Source organism: Helianthus annuus, chromosome 15, assembly GCF_002127325.2.
Source record: "Helianthus annuus cultivar XRQ/B chromosome 15, HanXRQr2.0-SUNRISE, whole genome shotgun sequence".
NCBI classification, from domain to species: Eukaryota; Viridiplantae; Streptophyta; class Magnoliopsida; order Asterales; family Asteraceae; genus Helianthus; species Helianthus annuus.
The window spans coordinates 16013476-16028564 of NC_035447.2; the positions used below are offsets into that span (position 1 = coordinate 16013476).

The window sequence follows — 15089 nt, forward strand, 5'->3', positions numbered from 1 at the left end:
CTATCGCAGGGTAACTTCAATTGAGTCAAACCATTGAAACAAGGCCGTAGGGCCTTCTTCTCCCGTGAACTCTTTCGGTCCACATGCCTTGAACTGTTTGAAGCTGAAAGCAGCTTTGGGGGTTTCGGTTCGGGATTCCTCAGATGATTTGCTCATGTTCTCGTACAGTTCACTGACAACTTGGGGTACAACCTTTGCCATTTGTTTAGTAATCATGGCAGCGAGGCGTTTGTCTGCTTGCTTTTGGCGAGCATCTCGGGTAGCACGAGATCCAGATGACGAAATTGTCTGCAGCAGACATCGCCACAGGACTCAACACAATATAATCGAATCTCACCTCACACGCCTAACACTAATAAAGCTTAGGAACGCGTTCAATCACGTAACCACATAAACACATAGGCACATAATCACATATTCACATAAGCACAGAAGCACGTAGAGCCACTTAGAAGTACAAAGAAGCTTTTAAACACAAGAGGCAGTTAGAATACAGAAACCTATCATTCAAAGTCCGCGAGCGTTCGAGATTAGCGATAGCACATCGAGTAGTATAGTATAAGCGTGTAACATGTCATAAGGTTATCTACAATTAGCGATTTGTCAGCGTTCTGAGGTAAATGAGCAGTGCGAGTTGTGTGTGTCGATTAAAGCGAAAAACGAAAAGCGAATAGAATCCCAAAAAAAATTATAACATACAAACAGGCAAACCACATAAATCACATAAACCCATATAAAAGCATCGAAATATCAGAGTCGGCAGTAGCGGACTCAGTATCGAAACACATAAAGATCGAAGATAGATTGTCTGCGGCTGTTAGACATCGACTACCCAAAGTGGTTCAACTATTCACAAGGACCGTCGGCACACATTTGGCCTTCAGGACGATACTTTTTACCTTGATTCTGGGCAATCGGCATACATCCTTCCAGTTATTGTGTGGCTTTCAGTCGTTGGAGTCCGTCGAGACTTTGTGAGAGTTTGTAAAAACAGAGTAAGTTGGAAATATTTGTCAAGGTTCGGGTTTCACCCCTGAATTAACAACTTTTGTTCCTGGGCTTCTAGTAAAATAGAGAAGAAACTTCACGTAAAGTAGGGATTTCACTCCTGGTTCAACGCGATTTCTCGCGTTTTATGGATAAATACAGATCGAACAAGCGATTAAATCGAGAGTTTGTGGATTTCACACCTAATCTCGACCAAATCACTCGTTCATTTTCAAAAATTAGAGTGCAGTGATAGTGTAGCGTAAACGAGAATAGCGAAAAGTAGCAATTAAGCTCGTAGATGACGCCTTCGGGGTGTGCACAAGTCGGTCTGTTGGTACCTAACTATAGACTAGGTCTCTAAGACTGCGACCCGGACTAGGTCGAGTCTTGCCTAATTCTCTATAGTTATGGCTCTGATACCAATCTGTCACACCCCAACCGATGGCGGAATCATCGGGGCGCGACACTGAGCGAAACAGATTGTCCAGAAGTTTCCATAACAACTATATTTACCAACTATTTAAAGCAACTTGTCCCATACCATGTCATATCAAATAATACAAATTATTACAGAAAAGATCCAGTCAAATTGTTTTGTTCCGACAACTCAGATTTTATTACAGACACTTATTTATTGTTGACCTGGGTCTTTCCTAGCCTCGATTTCACACCACAGAAAGCAAATAAGCATCCTAAGCACCTGTCACATACGTTAAAGTAAAAGTCAATACACATAGTGTAAAGGTGAGCATACAAGTTTGATAATAGCATATAGAGTTTGAAAGCGTTACGCATAACCAGCACGTACACAGTGTAAAATGAGGCATGTTAGTTATCGACATGAACCTATCGATACCAATGACTGCGGGTTGACTGCCCAAGGCAGTTCGCGATACACACTCACCACTGTGAGCCATGTAGGTAATTGTCCTTAGCAACCCCCGAGTGAACGGGTGCTGAATCCAAACTAATAGTACTATCATTGCTAAGGCAGGTAGACAACATTCCATGTGTAAACATAACAAACAAGCATTCATTAAGTCATGTATAACATGCAGTAACGGTTAGCGTTTAAAGTATTGCGTAGTGTGTTCGATGTGATTTAGTATAAGTAAAGTATGTAACACCCAAAAGTGCGTAAAGCAAAAAGGGATCGAGTATACTCACAGCGATTGATGGATTAAAGGGAGCACTAGAGAGTAGGGTTAGCCTGAACAGATTGATAGCATAACGATAAGCGACGCGTAAATCGATGCAAAGTGCAAGTGAGTCGGACATCAGTTCGATCGGATGGTCGTCCGATCGGACATCCGATCATTTGGTTGACAGTCCGCTCGGATGGTCATCCAGTCGGGTGACCTTTCGAGTGGATTGTTACTTCCTTTGGGAAGGATGTGTTTATGTATGATGGCTTGACTTTTGAAGTTTTCGTTGTAGTATTTTGAAAACATCGAAGTATCTCTACCATTCAGGTCGGTCGATCGAACGGTCGTTCGATCAGACGGCAACCCGATTGGTTGGGCACTTCAGTGAGAACAAGTTCACGACAGGATGTCACGCGATCGGACGGTCGTTCGATCGGGTGGCATCCTTTGTGCATTGAACATGTTGAAAATTGTTTAAGTGTTGAAGTTTCGAAACATCACATAGTCGGATGGTCGGTCGATCGAGTGGTAGCTCGATCGGAAGGCAATCCGTTCGGTGTTCCAAAACCCTTGAGAGTTGATTTGAAAAATAAGGTGGGACCAAGGTGCAAGTCGTTCGGATTGGCCAGTCGTTTGGATTGGCTGTTCGATCGGACAGCAATCCGATCAGACGGCACTCCGTCCTGGTCGACCTGTTCGTCTTACACTTGGTTGTTTTGATTGTTTGTCGTTTTATCAAGATGATGTGATAACGTGCCTAACAACAGAAAACTCGTCAATACTTGGTACTCTGATCGGACAGGAACCACCCAAATCCGGCTAGTTAACTGTTCGTGACGGTTTTCCATGTTTAACCCGAAATCGGTAAACCTCGTGGATAGAATCCAGATCTTGAACCAACACAACCAATGAATGAGTAGGAAGTCGGTACAAGCTCCGATTCTATTGGTTTTGAGTGCATTGAGTGTAAAAGAGTTGAAAGAAAGTTGGAAAGCCTTCTCTCAATTCCTTTTTTCACCATGAATATGTTTAGATCTATGAAAGATCTTTGTTTGTTTATGTGCAAATCAGTTAGATCTAAGTTGTTCTCGGTGGATCGAGGCCAAAACATGAAGTTCTTCAAGAACACATGATGACGTCATCCTAGAACACCTTGAATCTTGATGATTTCACGGTTAAAGGTTAAGATTTGGAAGATAGAAAGGTGTAGGAGTGCGTGTAGATTAAGGAAGTACAAGATATGGTGACAAGGGGTATTTATAGGGTTACCCAAAGAGGAAATGGAGCTGGTCGATCGGGTGGCATCCCGGTCGAACAGCTGCCTGATCGAGCGGTTGGTCGATCGAATGGCTGGTCGATTGGCTGGCCTCCTGATCGATCAGTCGCTTGGTTCGAGTGTTTGACGCGACGAGTTTTGTTGTTTCGATTGCGATTGCGAGCGTTTCGATGTGATGGAATTTCCTAGTCAAATTACTTTTAATCCCAACTACTATATCAACATACAAGCCTCCTTATTTCGTATTCGTTTAGCGTTTGCGGTTCGATTGCGATTGAGTTTCGATTGCGTTTCGATTGATTACCACACATAACATAAATAAACATGCACAGGTAATACATAAGGCACACATACACGTATAATAGTAACCAAAATGCGTAATTCGTATTGCGAGCACGATTGCGATAAGCGATAAGCGATCAAATATGCGATAATTATCGAATAAACCTCGATTATTAATAGATACTCCACATAATACAACTAACGTTAAGCATAAGCTAGACTAACTACGAGTCAAAGAAGTCAAAACAGGATTAGAGCAAGGAGTGACAGATCGCAATTAGCAATCTTTTCTTCCTTTGACTTCGAATTTGACTTTTGAAACACGGGGTGTTACAGGATTGTATCAAAAGTGCGTATGTTTAAACAGATTGAAACTACAAAGGCAACTTTTATTGAAAATGCAAAGACATGTTAATTGAACTATACATGTTATATTAGAGGTGTCTAAGACAGTTGTTTTTCAAAAAGTCAAAACTTGTGCAGTTTTTAACCCAAGGTGGATTAGATCCAACTCGGTTTTGAACTGAAACTGCATCTCTTGAAAAGGGATTGAATATAATTTGTATAATATTCGCCAGTTGATCTATTTGATTCCTTGTTATATATAATTTTTTCCTCCATTTTTATTTTTTTTCTTTTTTTTATATATGCATGCAGCATGGCCAGGAATAGGAAGTGTAACTGCTACGTAATGAAAAAGCAGTGAACATGAGATGCAACTTCTTTAAAATACATTCAAGTGCTTTACAAGATGAATATATTTTGGGTTAAATTACACTTTTCGTCCTTTATGTTTGTATTGAATTGCAATGGATAGCCTTTAACTTTAATAATTACAGTCGCAATCCTTTATTTGTAAAACTCATTACACTTTAGGTCCTTTAGCACTAACTATGTTAAAATTTTAAGTTAAGTTTATTCATATAAGGGCAACTTAGTCTTTTTACTTAATTACTTATAGTATGAAAAAGTAACTAAAAGCAAATATAACATTTAAAAACTTTGTTCTGCCAATGGATGAGCTTCTCATGTCTTCAAGCATTATACTTTCAAGTTTCACCTGTCGAATCTCAATATGAGATCAATACCCCTGCAAAGACCAAAATATTAAATGTCAGATCTTTCAAGAAATTGCATTTAAAGGGCTAATTGATGGATAGGTATAAAAAAAATCCTTTAACGTCATTTATAATTAAAACCAGAAAGCATTTGCACCACTAGAACCCAACCACCACCATAACCTTGAAACTTAAACCCCAACCACCAGTTCACCACCATAACCATCAAAATCTAAACTATTACCACAGCCGTAACCTTTGCCCCTTACCCCTTTTTAGATCTGAGCAAGATCGTACCTATTCTAGGTCCGATTTGGAGGCGAAACCCTAGCTAACAGTTCAGATGATTCCTCATCACGTAACAACAGAAGCTGCAAAATTGTCACATGATTGTTAATCGAATTTTTAATCGAGTTGTTAATCGATTTGGCAGATGATGTCACACCCAAACTGAATCGAGTTGTTAGCGGAGTTACCTATTCCGGTTATGTCGGAGATTGAGATTTCGCCGGGTGGGGTTTGTGGGTCGACTTTGAGGGTGGCGAAGTCTCCGATTCCGTCAATGGCGCAGCCTAAGAAGTCGAAGCCGGGACCAAGGTTGGCGACAGTGGTTGGGACGAAGGATTTGACGGAGGTGGGGGTGGGGGTGGGTGGGGAATGTCGGGTGGTGGTGGTAGTAGATTGCCATTGTTGAGTTGCAGTGTTGAGTTACAAAGAGAGTGTGTTGTAGGTGGAGGAGCAGATGAGATGAGATAGGTCAATATGTTTTTAGGTAAGATTTAAAAGGATGTTAAATTAAATAAATAGGTAAAATTACAAAATTACCCTTTAGTGAATAGATTTAACAAAAAAATTAACCTAGTTAGTAGTAAAGGACGAAATATGTAATGAGTTTTCCAAATAAAGGATTGTGACTGTAATTATTAAAATTAAATGATATTCATTGCAATTCAATAAAAACATAAAGGATGAAAAGTGTAATTTATCCTATATTTTGAAACCAATTGAGAATAAGCCACTGTTTTTTTTGCATATTGAATTTTGTTGAATAGGCCATGTTTACGACTTTGAAAATATAACCCAATGTGAACCATAGAGTACAAAGTTTACGACTTTGAAAATCGCAATGTTATTGTGTCGAAACAGATTTTAAAAATTGCTGAAACTATTTTTTTTTCAGACAACCAGATGACTTATTAGTTTTTAATATAAAGGATATATATACTTGGGGTATTGGATAATACCTAAAAAAGCATGGCATGGGAGATAAAATTTTTAAAATGTCTATTTTACTTTAGATTTATAGCGGTCAAAGATTATGTTGAGCATGATTATTGATTACAAATTAACTGGACGTCACTCGTAAGTCATCATAAATGATCAAATTTTGATTATAATTACATATGATTTTCAATCATTTATTTAGATTTTAATTTTATGATGGATTAAAATTTTGATTTAGAGAAGAACAAATTAGTTATACGTGTGCGCATGTTTGAATGTAAAAGATTAATTGAATTGAATGTTATTTTAGTGAAATTTAAATTTAAATTACTTGTCTGAAGATCTTACTTTTGCTGACTTTGTAATTTGTAATTTGAATTTGATTCTTCAAGGTTTCTACTGACAGAACAAAAACACCCAAATGCACAAAAATCAACAAATCAATCTAACAGTGTTATCCTACTATACACATCAAACAATTATTACACAATCATTTGTCTAAGCAATTATGTATTCATTGGCATAGTCAATCACACACAATCAATTGTTTGAATCATCTAGGGTTTGTATGAATCAAAAGAACAATTTATCAGTATAACACAAACACATACCTTAGATGGATATAGAGATGATTCTAGGAGGATTGGAAAGACCAACGATCGATGTGTGAACTTGTATAGCCTAGACTGATTGAAGAAGGATTAGAGATGGTTAGAGGGTAATAGAAATGTCGTACAGAGAAGTTAAGGGAAATTCTAGTGTTTTGAGTAGTTTATTAGAGTTTCACAATTACTCTAAACACCCCCTAATAATATAACTTTTACACAAGAACCACATAATACCATATAATTTACAACTAAATCATATAGTTCACGTATTTGTCATGTAGCACATAAGTTTCGTATAAACCATCCGTTTATAATTATTATTCGCGTCAGTTGCCAATGTTCGTGAGTTATCATGTATGTGTTCCAGTAATTCCCTGAATTACCAACATAGACTTATTTAACTAACCCTAGTTAAATGTAGTGCTATGAATGTATGATTAAATTAACTGTGGTTAGGTTAAAGTAGTAACCTGAAGTTGCGGGTTGTCACAATTTTCTACACATTTAACTAAACTATTTCGAAATCTATTGCGAGACCACATTTAACTAAACAACACAGTCACAAGGATGTATTGGTTTAACTAAAACATAATTATTTATAATTATATTTTTGTCATAAAAAGTGGATTGAATTATCATTGGTCACAAATATATCAAGCACTATACCAATTACCTTCATGCCCATTATTCTGGTGGTGCTAGGCATCTTTGGCGCCCTCCATTTGCTAGCCTTAGTAGTGGTTGGTACCCCTACATGGTTACATGACTATAAAGAGTCTAAGGACAGGGTGTGGTATAAAGTCCTAGGGGCTTTATCACGTCACTTTAGCGTCAACTCATCGTCACATCATACGGCTTTAAAACCTTTTTCTTTAACTTGCATGCAATGGTTTAAAGTCTCCATCATCATTACCTAATTATTATTTTTAGTTAAATTTAAACATTATTTAATTTTGATATATTAATTTAGAACTGATAATTTAAATAAAAAATAAAATGCCATAACTTAAAAAAAATACAATGTCATAATTTAAATACAAAAAATACAATGTCACTAAAAAAATCACTCGTCGTCTTCGTCGTCTCCTCGTTCACGATAAAACCATAGGTGCTCTGTCAGATCAGCTCAAAGGTTATAGTGTGTGTCCCTGTCACGTACCCTCTCTCGGATAACTTCTTTTTCAGAGTATGTGAATAGTGGGTTCGTCGGTTGGTTATTTTCATCATAACTTTCTCCACAAAACGCTCTGCCCGAGTACTCCAATATCATGTTATGCAAGATGACGCACGTATACATAACGTTTCTCATTTTACTTTTTTCAAGTATGCTTGACGGCTGGGCAATGATAGACCATCTCTTTTTTAACACACCGAAAGTCCGCTCGATATCTTTTCTTGTTGACTCTTGTTTCTTCTTGTAATACATTCTTTTCTCGTCATCTGGACATGAAAGAGTTTTCATAAACGTCGCCCACTATGGATAAATAACGTATGTGAGATAGTACTCATACTTATACTCCACGTCGTTTACATACAATGAAGTATCTGGTGCAACACCATCTATGACATCGTTTAAAAGATTCGAAGATTGTAAAACTGCGATGTAATTGTTCGCACCGGCCATGCCAAAGTACGCATGCCACATCCATAAATCTTGAGACGCGCAGTGGCGGAACTAGAACATAAATTCAGGGGTATCCCAAAAAAAAATTTTTTTTACCGTGCAATCCTACAATATTAAAAAAAAAACAACAATACATAAAATAAAGTAAAAGAATTACCTAATAGATTTGTCCTCTTCTTTTTTTCATAGCTTGAAATCGTTCCATCACATCTTCGTCTTTTACTTCACGAAGAAAATCCTTTTCGACCGCACAAACCATAGCATTGTTCAAATATTCTTGGCCCATTCGATTGCGTAAATCCGTCTTGACAAGCTTCAATTTCGAAAAACATCTTTCAACGGTTGCGGTTGCAACCGGTACAAGCAAAGCTAACTTAACTACCCGATAAACTATAGGACAAGAAATATGCGTTCCCGTTTCAACCATAAGACGCGCAAGATCACTTATTCCATTCAAGTTGTCAAAGTTATCATCATCGCTTATTGTGTGACGAAATGACTCAATATCACCCAAAAGAGTCCCTATTTCTTGTGTAGTAAAATCATCCGGGTACATCTTAGCAAACGCCAATATCTTCGATGGATCAAACTTAGAAAAACCGTTAGAAGGATTTAAACCCGACATATTTTTTATCAAAGTAGTTGTTACCTCACTAAATCGACTTCCTAATTCTTGAATTTGCATGTCTAAAACCTCATTAAAAATGTCAACCTCAAAATGATGTCGATTTGTAATGACATTTTTTCGGTTTCTTGGGTTACCATAACTTTCCGACATGTCCAACATTGTAATGTTATATTTTTTACAAAAGGAAGTCACTTTTTCCAACATCGGCTCAAACCCATTTTGTCTTAAAGCATTTAATGCTCGTTTTGTACCATTTATCAAGTTGGCCGCTTCTAATAAATCTTTACCTTTTTGTTGAAGGTGTTTTGAAAGAGCATTTGTGTAACTTAATATATCTCCCATCAAATGCATATAAAAAACAAACTCGAGTTTTTTAAAATACGATAGAATACCTTTTGCATTTGTTCGTTGTTGACTGCAATCTCCATCTTCTTTAACATATTGGAGTACGGTCACAACTTCCGGAAACAATCTAAGCAAACTGATTATGGTTCTATGATGTGAACCCCATCGCGTATCACCGGGTCGTGCTAGGGAAACCTCTTGGTTTAATCCTTTACCCGTTTTAATTTCACCTTCAAGTAATTCTTTTTCCACTCTAGCCTTTTTTTCCTCCCTTAACATATCTTTTCGTTTGCAAGAAGCTGAAACCGTAGTGACGACCATGGAAAGGAACTCATAGAAAGTTTTGACACCGCTATGTTTTTTTGCAACAGCCACAATAACCAACTGAAGTTGATGAGCAAAACAGTGGATGTAATGTGCTGACGGGTTATCTTTCAAAATCAACGCTTTTAATCCATTAAATTCTCCCCGCATGTTGCTTGCACCATCATAACCTTGCCCTCTCACCTAAAACAAAAAAGAATTATAACATAAAAAAATGATTATTACAATAAATAATGTAAAGAATCTATGAATCTTATTACTTACTTGCTTTACGCTTAACTGGTTGCTTGCTAATAAATCATCAATGGCTTCTTTAAGAGTTATAGAAGTCGTGTCTTTCACATGCACAATTCCGATTAAACTCTCTCTAACAGCCCCAAGTTTATCAACAAATCTAACAACTACAGCCATTTGCTCCTTTAAAGAAACATCACTAGATTCATCTACCAACAATCCAAACACATCATCTTTAATTTCTGCACAAATGCTTTTTGTTACTTCCTTTGAAAAGCATTCAATAATCTCCTTTTGAATCTTTGGCGATGTCAGTTTATTGTTCTTTTTTGCGTTCCCTAATGTGTACTTTCCAATTTTCGGGTGGTTAGTACTAATCAAGTTTAACACCGAAAGAAACATACCTTGAGAATTAGATTCTTCCGACTCATCATGGCCACGAAAGGGTAAAGAGTTTTCTAAACAAAATCTAGCACTCATAACGGAACCAAGTAATCGATAATAGTTTGCAATCATTTCTTCTTTAGTCAACTTCTTCATATTCTCATCCATATGTTTCTTTTGATTCATGAGATTATGACATTTTTGTGCCGCCTTTAAATGATGACTATCAACATTCCCGACATGTTCCTTTAATGACCCCTTTTTACTCCAATCACAAAACCCTTTAGAACTAGAAGACCATGTATCTCTTCCGCCTTGATTACCAATATCTTCTTTAAACAAGTAACAATATAAACAATATACTTTGTCTGCTTTGATACTATACTCTAACCAACTACAATCATTAAACCAACTAACAACAAAACGTCTTTTTTTTCCATAACAGTCTTTAACGGGAAACTTATGACTACGAGGTTGAAAAGCCCCTTTAACAAGATATGACCTTCTTATGTCATCTATTTGATTTGGGTGATAACTAGTAATAGGTGGCCTATCATGTGGATCCGAAGGAAGATCATTCAAATCAATAATACCTCGTGTTGTTGGAATTGAAGTTGTAGGATTATCATTATCAACATTCGGACTTGCATCAACGTCGTCATTTGCTTGGATATTCTCATTATCAACATTCGGACTTGCATCAACGTCATCATTTGCTTGGATATCATTACCAACATTCGGACTTGACTCATTATCATTAATTTCTTCGAATTTTCTTTTGAAAAAGTTCCCAATTAAAGCTTGTTTTTTGGATTTTGGTTTCGTCATCACTTCAAAGTTCAAACAATTATAAATCAAATAACTTTCAAAGTTCAAACAATTATCAATATTCAATCAAATAACTGACTAACAATCAAACAAACCTGAATTATCAATCAAATAATTGTTTCTGTCGCTGTTGTTCAAACGATTTCGATTCGCTGCTGTGCGAAACTGCGAATGATTGGGCTGCCAAACTGCCAAAGTGTCGAACTGTCGATTATCGAAAATTCGAAACATTATTTATCAATCATCATTCATCAAACTAAACAAGTAACAATTATCGAAATCGAAAGAATTCAACAAACCTGCTGCAAGTCGCTAAGTCCGCAAGTCGAATAGTGTCGTCGATGGCAGATTGGCAGTCTCGAATTCTCGATGATCTGCTGCAAGCCTGCAACAAACCTGCTGCAAGTCGCCTCCCTGTTCCACGTCTGCTGCCTCTCGATGATCTGCTTGTCTGTTCCGCAATCCGCTGTTCGGTTCCGAGTTTCCGATTCCGACTATTCGTATTTCGTAATTTCTTTCGTATGTGACTTTTGATATGCCAAAGGCAAATTGCCAATAATAATATCATTCTGCCGCCTCGCCTTATTATTTTGTTGGGCTATTAGTTAAATGGGATTTGGGCCAGGCTTATTATTTTATAACAATTAAATAACAAATCTGCAAATTGAATTAGTTAAATGGGATTTGGGCCAGGCTATTAGCACTTGGGCTTAATAAAAATTGAATTAGCAGAATAGTAGGCTTATTATTTTGTAAAAAATTTTTTGAGGGGTGTCCTCGTACTTGTTCAGGGGTGTCCTATATATAAAAAACGAAAAAAAAAAATTTTTTTTACACTACTAGTAAAAAGTTGAGCCGTAGCCCGGGCTCCGACCCTTATAACTTCAAGTCCGCCCCTGGAGACGCGACCGCTTGTAATATTAGGGTAGGACCATCGTGGTCACCACGATGGTGTTGCCCTTTCCAAGCGGTTGGACATGTCGCCCACTCCCAGTGCGTACAATCAAGACTACCCAAGATCCTAGGAAACCCATGTATCCGTTGATGGGCCTAGTATAAAAGTGGAACGTTAGCAGCGGTTGGCATCCTCAAATATCGCCTCCCATAAAGAAAGATAACACCTAATATAATAGTGTTAATGAAAAAATAATAATAACAATAATGATATTAAACTGTAAATAATAAAAATAATAGTAATAACAATAATAATAATAAACTGTAAATAATCACAATAATAATAATAATAATAATAAAAATAATAATGATAATAACAATAACAATAATAACAACAATACCTTCACAAAAATTTTCAAGACAATCACGACAACTTCTGGCCGACATCCTTAAATATTCATCCCACGCATCACTCGTTGTGCCGTACACTAGTTGCGTAATTGCGGCAGTACACTTTTGTATTCTAGAGAAACCAATTTTGCGAGTAGCACTTTCTCTTTGTGTGAAAAAAGGTAATTCGGCCGCAAGATCATTAGAAATTCTTAGGAAAAGACGACTGCTCATACGAAACCTACGCCAAAACTGTTCATCATCGTACAACGGATTTTCACAAAAATAATCGTGCATTAAAGTTCATGAGCACCTAACCGATCTCGTTCAAGAGGTGGTTGTCTGGTACGCGATGCAGACGATTGAGCTTTTTCTCGCAAATAATTAATCGTCTCCTGCGTCACTACGATAAGCATATCGTCGAGAACACCGTCAGATGAAGAGCTCGACGAATTGGATAACATTCTTAAATATGATTGGAGAGAATTTTGCCATTGTTGTGTGTTTTAGTTTGTGATTGGTGTGGTTTTAAGCTTGTGATTAGTGTGTATATATATTAGATTAATCTTTTTTATTAAAGAAGTGACCGTTGCCAATGGTCATGTTGACTGTTCTCCTCGAATTTGCCATTTTTCGTCCGTTACCGTGCTAGTGAATATGTGATAGCGCCCCATGTTTAACTACGGTGGGATGGTTGATGGCGCCTGGGGGCGCTAAAATTCCTTACGTGGCGGGGTGGCGCTAAGCCACACCCTGTAGCCTAATAGAAACTAGTTTTTTTTACGTCGCGCGTTGCAGCGAAACCGAATAAATGATAATGTAAAACGTACGTGATGTGAATATAAAACATGTTGTTTAGAAAGGCAAACTATTAGAACAATTTAGTTTATTATCGTATCGTTCTATATGATACAAAATAAATACTTTATTTGAGTACAACTTTGTTTTTAACAAAACTTAGAGTAAACTTCCGTTTTGCTCCCTGTGATTTGGTCACTTTAATGGTTTTGCTCCAAACCTTTAAAAATAGACATTTTCCTCCTTGATGTTTCAAATTTTTCGCCAGTTTGCTCCCCGGCTCTAACAAAGTTAAAATGATCAGTTAGAAGTAGGGACATTTGAGTAATTTTACTTGTAATTAGAAGGGTATTTTAATAATTTTATACTTAAGCATTTAAGTATTTATTTTAATATTAAAAAATAAATGTTTAAGTATTATGTATTATGTCATACAATATACATATACAGAGAGAGATGCTTCAGATTGGGTTATCTTCTCTCTCACGACCAACACCGGCTGCCGCCACCAACCTCCACCACCCACCACTCACCACCTCATCACCACCCGATTTCACCACTTCCCATCCCCTTGATATCACTAACATCAACCACTGCCTCACCACCACCTGACATCACCACCATCAGTCACCGCAACTAACATCTCCTTGCAACTTATCCACCTCCGCAACCATCCACCACCGCAGTGACCACCCCCTTCAACCCATCCACCACCGCAGCGACCACCCTCTGCAACCCGCCACCTTTAACCATCATCACCAACCACCACATGTCAAACACTACCCTTGATCGGAACCCTCCGCCTCGCCTAACATCCACCGCCGTCACAACCACTACTTCCCCCTGTTGCCGCTTGTAACCCTAGAACCCCCATCACATAACATCCGCCGCCACACCCAAATTCTAGATCTGCAACCCTATATCTTAAAACCCCAAATATTTCACCACTCTCTTACCAGCCACCTCTAGTGAACACGTCGGAAAAAAACCAGGCCACTCGACAAAAAACCTGCAAATCGTACAAACCTAAACCATAGTCGCCCTGAACTGGAAACCAATTCTGATCCGACGACACCTAATGCAGCTAGGGTTTCTAATCGCGTATTTTAGCGGAGATTATATCTGAGGCTACTGGTGGCGAAAAGGAGAACTCCTTGGGGTTACATTGACCTGCCAAATGAATCTAAAAAGTGATAACTTCAATTGATAAATAAATACATATGCACTACTTGTTATTTAGCTGTTGTGCAAAATATGGTTGTTCTGATCATTTGGAAGGGATGGGGTGGTGTGGTGGTGGTGGTGGTGGTGGCTGCAGTGGCGGTTGGTGGTGCTAGTGGTGGTGGGTGGTGGATGGTAGAGAGAAGGCAGAGAGAGGGAGAGGTGATAGAAAGAGGGAGTGTGTGTAAATAAAAAGACAGAGATGTATATTCAAGATATTAACAATAAATTAGTACTTACATTTACAAAATTACTGAAATGCCCTTTTAGTTAAAAAAACAATTTGGATGGAGTTAGAGACGGGGAGCAAACTGGCGAAAAACTTGAAACATCAAGAAGGAAAATGGTTATTTTTAAAGGTTTGGAGCAGAAGCATTAAACTGACTAAACCACAGGGAGCAAAACGGAAGTTTACTCCAAAACTTATAAAGGAATGTCGAGGGAAAAAATCAAACACAATTACGTACTTAAGTTTTTAGAAAAAAGTTATAAAAATAATTTATTAAATAAGTATTAAATTAATTGATAAATTAATATATGTTCTAAAAAAAAGAAAAAAAGAATTATTAAAAAATGGTAAAGGAAATATATGGTTTAAAAAAATAAAAATAAAAATATGTTATTAAAAGTAAATATAATAATATAAAGTTACTATTCATGACCACTCGTTAACAATATATATATATATATATATATATATATATAGAAACAAGATCATGAGAAAACGACCAAAAGTGTGAGAACGGTGAGAACACATCCTGGCCCAACATGTGGCGCAGGACATGATCAGGTTCCGAGGGGTTTTTTTTTTTGTCTTTTTAGTATTCTTCTCCTTT

At 37.4% G+C, this 15089-nt stretch overlaps 1 protein-coding gene across 1 annotated transcript; it reads right to left on the minus strand.

Moving 5' to 3' along the window:
• Window positions 1-10950, minus strand: LOC110913461 (zinc finger MYM-type protein 1-like). The gene is made up of 5 exons (XM_022158291.1): window positions 9769-10950; window positions 8590-9687; window positions 8115-8258; window positions 7743-8057; window positions 1-288 (listed from the first exon to the last, which is right to left on the minus strand). Exons 1-5 carry the CDS (start codon window positions 10948-10950, stop codon window positions 1-3), a joined length of 3027 nt encoding a protein of 1008 aa, XP_022013983.1.
• Between the last annotated feature and the right edge of the window lie 4139 nt (window positions 10951-15089).